General features: G+C 33.8%; 2 protein-coding genes across 2 annotated transcripts; both read left to right on the top strand.

Annotated features, from left to right (window-relative positions):
- The first annotated feature begins 452 nt into the window (after nucleotides 1–452).
- On the top strand, nucleotides 453–3254 carry LOC122299754 (protein RADIALIS-like 5). Its single transcript, XM_043110183.1, has 2 exons — nucleotides 453–916; nucleotides 3006–3254. Exons 1-2 carry the CDS (start codon nucleotides 618–620, stop codon nucleotides 3028–3030), a joined length of 324 nt encoding a protein of 107 aa, XP_042966117.1. The 5' UTR covers nucleotides 453–617; the 3' UTR covers nucleotides 3031–3254.
- Nucleotides 3255–3807: 553 nt separating this feature from the next.
- Nucleotides 3808–4396, top strand: LOC122299635 (acyl carrier protein 2, mitochondrial-like). The gene has a single exon (XM_043110029.1). The coding sequence runs from the start codon at nucleotides 3866–3868 to the stop codon at nucleotides 4253–4255; it is 390 nt and encodes a 129-aa protein (XP_042965963.1). The 5' UTR covers nucleotides 3808–3865; the 3' UTR covers nucleotides 4256–4396.
- Nucleotides 4397–6075: the final 1679 nt, after the last annotated feature.

The following is a 6075-nucleotide window of genomic DNA, read 5'->3' as shown; positions in this document are numbered from 1 at the left end:
AATAATTTGATTGAAAGATAAGTTTTAAAATTTAAATCTTATAAATTAAATCTTACAATTTAAATGATATGGATGTTGTGTTCTATATACTGAGTTGAAAATAGAACAACTCTATTATATATTAAAAAGAAAAAGAAAAAAGCATTAGATCAAATCAACTTGTGTTTGGATATGGAAAATTTGAAACTTTTTTCATCAGATGTGGTCTTTCTGTTTCAAATTAGTGTTTGAAAGATTTTCCTCTCTTTTTATTTTTATTTTTATTTTTTATATTTTTATATTTTATTTATTTATTTTTGTCCTTCTTAGCTTTGCTTAGAAGGTGAATCACTTCTTGTCATACGTAATACACTTAAACAATTCCCAACTTGCAGTAGTACTAGTACCCCACCACCACCCTCCTTTCAGCCAGTTTATAAGGAACAAGCATTGCAGTCTCTTCCCCCACAAACCATCATCCCTTGACTTCACAGTCTTCTCCCTTGACTGAGGCTGTTTCTGCTCTTCACTTTCTCTACAACATTTCTCTCACTTTTCTTCAGGGCTAGCTCTTTCTATTTTCTGTAATATTACTTACTCTGTTTAGCTAAATTCCCATTCAGGTTTCCAGCACATATATGGCATCAAGCCTTTTCAGTTCTTCAAGTGGTTCTAACTCCTCATGGACACCAAAACAAAACAAGCAATTCGAGCAGGCTCTGGCTTTGTACGACAAGGACACCCCAGACCGCTGGCAAAATGTTGCAAAGGCTGTGGCTGGGAAATCTGCAGAGGAAGTTCGTAGGCATTACGAGGTTCTTGTCCAGGACCTGATAAGCATAGAATCTGGCCATGTCCCCTTGCCTAATTATAAAACCAGCACTGCAAATACTGGGAGCAATGGTACTAGACTAGGATTTGGAGACGAGCCGATCAGGTACTAATCTCTGAGGCTTCATTTTTCTGCATATAAATCTCATACATACGTGCAGTATTACTTTTCATTTTAGATTTTGTTATCTTCAATTACATCGATTAATATAAAAAATGATTTGGTATATTTATATTTAAATGGATAACTGCTATACGTGATACGTTAGATATATTTTACTATATAAATAATTTTATAATATAATATTTCATATTAAGTTACATGAATTTATAAATTTATTTTTATAAAATCTATTCAATCGGTGTCTAAAATATTTCTCTTAAAATTAGGATATGATCTACCAGAACCCGTTAAACACAGCAGGCGTCAAGCACATCATACAATGTTTTTATACGTACATGATGCATGCATCATCACTGTATTGGTTTTAGCCACTTCCAGAGACTTCTCGGTGTAGAATACAAATTAAGCTCCTTTCCTCGAACAGAACATTGATGCCCCATATATAAAAGAACCTTAACAATTCTTCATTAATTTGCATGTTAGAACCTTGAGAGGTTGTGACTATCACACGTTCCCCCATATATAACACGTCAGATCACCCACTAAACCTTTCGATCCTTTCCTGGTAGTTAACTGTTCAATCCGAACACCGACCCTTCTGCATGCCTGCCGGCTGCCTGCCTGCAATTTATTATATTTTAATATTTCTGGCTATTTTCAATCCCAGTTTTTTATTATTATTATGGTTTAATTATCCTATACTATATACTTACCGAGAAAAGAAAAGTCCCGCCCACATGAAATCTAATCCAAGTTGCTTTAGATGGCATGCACATGCAACAGATAAACTGTTTTAAAATTAGGTATGAGGATCATTCTGTGGCGTAAGCACGTTGTTTTCTATCAGATTTCACATTCCTACCATCGAAACCCTTTTCACTGATCCCCAGACTTGTAGATCGACGACACTGGATTCTTGAACCTAGCTCAAACTTTTGGCATCATTGGAGAGAGAGAGACACACACACACACACCCCTTCAAGCCTAGAATGTGCCAAACGCATATTGACTATTTAGTTTGAATTATGCTTCTAGTGCATGCGTAGCATACTCATCTACTCACGCAGAATCAAAGTAACCATATATAGTTCTTTATGTAAGCTGATATAGAAGGTTTCCATATTAGAATTAGGGATGTAACTGGTTCGGTTTAGTTTGGTTTTGTATAAATTTTAGGACCGAACTGGTATTTAATTACCTGTTTTACATTTTCAAGAACCGATTCCGGATTGCTTTTCCTCATAAACCGGTACTTCCAGTTTTATCAGTTCTAATCCAGTTTTCCAGTTTTAATCAAGTGTCAATGTAATTATATATATTAGAAAAAAGCTACACAACTTCCTACTTTTATATATAAAAATTAGATATGTATTGTTAGATTAAAATTTTATGTCGTAAATTATAATATAAAATTATTTCATATATAATTATATATATTATATTATAAAAATTATATATACATATAAAATATTTTCTATAATATTAAAAATTAATTTATATATATTTTTTAAACCGGTCCAGTCCGGTGCCAAAAAGTCAAGAACTGATTTCAAACCAGATTTAACCGGTTTTTAAAATGTAGAAACCGATTTCGGACCAAACTGATTGAAAACCAAGCGAACTAGTTTGATCTAATTTGGTTCTGGCCAGTTCTCCAATTTTCTGGTTTAAACTTTCACCCCTAATTAGAATTGTGTTTAGCGTGTCAATGAAGACGTTTAGAAATACATACTAAGCAATTCATAGAGACAGCTGCCAAGAAAAAACTGTTGCTAGTTTTGCCTTAAAGTTTATCAGTTTCAATTATATTTGTTTATGCAGTGCAACTTTAATGGTTATAAATTTAGAATTTAGGTCTTATCTGAAGAACTCAAGTGAGAGGAAGAGAGAAATCTGAAGTGATCATGATCCTACAGATTCTATTACTGCCGATATAAATATTTCATGAAAAATCATTTTTTCATAAACTTATAATATTGTTGGTACAAATGCTTTTGATCGTATCATGAGTTAATTAATGCTGATTTTTTGTCCGTACGTACGTTATTTTGTTTTGTTTTCCCATCTGCAGGCTCATGAAGAACCTAAGGCTGTAATGAAACCGAAGCATGAACATTGATCGAGCAGTACACATGTGGTCATTTCCAGTAATAGAAGGGAAAAAAGTAGTACTATTTATGCACAAGTACAGAAAAAGTAAGTCCTTGGCCCTGGTTATATGCCTTTAGCTAGCCCTAGCTGTACAATGCTTCAAATAAAAGGGCTTAAAAAGAATGGAACTTTTATGTTGTCATCAATAAAGTTGAAATTATCTTAATAGATTATGTGATTTGAATTAAAGTTTGTCTTTATCTCTCTGTCTTTGCTGTATTATTCTTGATCCGATCCTTCTTCTATATATATCCAATTTGCAAGCAGAATAGGAAAGTTCGTACTGAAATAATTGAAATATATAATATTCCAATTCAGATCCTCTTCAATTACTTATAAATATAAATACAAGATTAAATATTTTCTTTATATTTTTTGAAAACTTAGAACCTATATATATATATAATATAAAAACTGATATATATATATACAAAGAGATTATATAAAAATAAATTTATAAATTGATGTGACTTTACGTACGTGATGCGTTAGATCTATTTTATATTAAAAGTAATTTTACAATTTAATATACTATATCAAGTTATATTAGTTTGTGAATTTACTTTTATATAATTCTTTTATAATTAAAGTATTTTTCACATTATATATATAAACTTGAAACCTAACCTAATTGGCGGGAGAGTATCTCTTTCCGACTCAATCAACTAAATTTTTTATTAAGAAACAAATCGTTTTGCTATATCCCTCTATCCCTCCTCAGCGGTCACACTTCACCGCTTGAAGAGTGAGAGAGCAGAAAACCTGCCGAAAGAGCTTCCAATGGCGACAGTGGGGAGCGTTTTGCTAAAGCACCTTAGGCTGAGGGTGCAGGTTCAGGCCGTGCCCAGAAACCCTAGCTACGTGCTCTCCTTCAGCGCGATACGACGCCGTTTCTTCTTGGAGGACGTTAGGGGCCCCTTCCTCGACAAATCCGAGGTCGCGGATTGGGTCATCTCCGTCGTTAAGAACTTTCAGAAGGTCGATCCTTCCAAGGTCACACCAAATGCCAATTTTCAGAGTGATCTTGGGTTGGATAGTTTAGATGCTGTGGAGATCGTGATGGCACTTGAAGAGGAGTTTGGATTTGAGATTCCTGATAATGAAGCGGACAAGATTAACTCCGTCAATCTTGCCGTTGACTTCATTGCTTCCCATCCTCAGGCAAAGTAGAGAGGAAGTATGATGCCTTATGATTTTCGTATGTTTTTTCTCCTCTGACTAATTAGGTATCAGTAGAAATCTTGAACATTTGAACCTTTCAATTTCTTTATGCTTTCTTTCCCCCCGGGAAATGCTACTCAGTTTTACAGCTCTTTTGAATCCTGTGTATGGAGTATTCTTTGAGCATGTGACAACTTCAACGCTGTTTCTCTAGTTGATGGAAACCGAGTCTTTTTGAGCGAAACAACCTGTTAAAATTGCCTTCATATGTATCATTTAAATAAAAGAGATGTTGGTTAGTTTATTTTGGAAAAAAAAAAATCGTTTTGCTATATCATTACAACAGATCTAATTAGCTTTTGTGACGGACACATGCAACTGTCACAAAAAACGGACACCAAATCTTTTACATGATGGAAAAAGCCATCACCCAACAGACGACACAAGATCTGCATCACCAAATAGATGTTGTGTCGGTTTATTGTTTAACTATCATAGAAGACATTTTTTTGAAACGTCCATCTTATTTCCTTTGTCCGATATATCGTTCAAACGTGATGCCCAATTTGTGATGGTCTATATTTTTCCTCACCTAAAGAACGTGTGAAGAATGTATGACTAAATATTTGAACGTGAACTTGAACTGTAGACTCATGTTAGAACGTAATTTTCTAACGTTTGATTATAATAGTGCGAACGCTTAGTAAAACACATTCGAACGTAACTGTCATTCGAACGTTGGTTATGTGTCGTTAGAATGCTATAGTGTTGTTAGTTTGAATGCCAGTAAATCATTAATTTGAACTTTAAGTTTGTAACTTCTGGATGTACAAGCCTATGTTTGCATGTTGTACACCACATCTTCAAACATGGTTTTGTATGCTTGGATGTTTATACGTTCGAACATTTTCCATCGCACATTGTAACTGCTTTCCGTCTGGACATCATTTCAAACATTAAAGTCACATGATTCGAACGTAAATTCAATAGGAACTAAGAAATACATAAAAGATATTATATATTCGAAATTATCTAAATTGTATCATGCATAAATACATAGACAAAACAAAATTGTTTTAAAAGTTTACGGTAGGAAATAAAAAGATAAAGTTCATTTCTTGCTTTTCCGAGCAGTGCGATTATGCTGTAATGACACTACACATCCATCTACCCCATAAACTCTCATTGTATTTGTTCTTTCACTTCATTACATATTCTTTTGTTTTGCTCTTGCAAATGCATATCCAGCTCTGACTGTCAAGATAGCAAATCCTCCAGCTCTTATACCATCTTGCCTTCATTTGCTTATCTCTTGGTGCACAACATCCAAATATCTGGTAAGATTATTCACTCATGAACCCAAGATTGTCGATGTTGAACCGACACGCTTGAAAAAATGTCTCAGTCATCTCACATAACTAGACTTGGTCCTGAGGACATGCATAAATATGTCGATATCATTGGGAGATGATTCTTCAAAAGGTGAATGCAACTCAATCATTTCCTCCCACATGAATTACAAAACCATAATCAATAACTACAAAAAGAAAAAAAAAATGAAGTAATCAATAATGCCATAATGCTTTGAAAACTGAATCTGACATATGTATTTCTTTTTGGCTACAAGATCAATCCATCCACAATTAGCATCAATATGGGTCGTAGCATACACTTGAATGAGGGAAAAATTGTCAGGATCCTCATGTTTCTAATTAAACCACATTAGCAAAATCATGTTAGCACTTAATTAAAAATAAATATAATAACTAATTACTATTTTATCTACAAGACATCGAAATGACCTTGAATTCGCTTGATGGTGGATTGTC

The sequence above is a fragment of the Carya illinoinensis genome, chromosome 16 (assembly GCF_018687715.1).
Source record: "Carya illinoinensis cultivar Pawnee chromosome 16, C.illinoinensisPawnee_v1, whole genome shotgun sequence".
In the NCBI taxonomy this organism is placed as follows: domain Eukaryota; kingdom Viridiplantae; phylum Streptophyta; class Magnoliopsida; order Fagales; family Juglandaceae; genus Carya; species Carya illinoinensis.
Note: the sequence above shows the minus strand (reverse complement) of the source record. Positions and strands in the feature narration are given on the sequence as shown.

What these genes read in the sequence shown, in the direction of transcription:
- LOC122299754 (XM_043110183.1), top strand. Translation starts at nt 618, where the DNA reads ATGGCATCAAGCCTTTTCAGTTCTTCAAGTGGTTCTAACTCCTCATGG. An exon ending in TTTGGAGACGAGCCGATCAG is followed by an intron (nt 917 to 3,005) that starts GTACTAATCTCT and finishes TCCCATCTGCAG; the next exon opens with GCTCATGAAGAACCTAAGGC.
- LOC122299635 (XM_043110029.1), top strand. Translation starts at nt 3,866, where the DNA reads ATGGCGACAGTGGGGAGCGTTTTGCTAAAGCACCTTAGGCTGAGGGTG.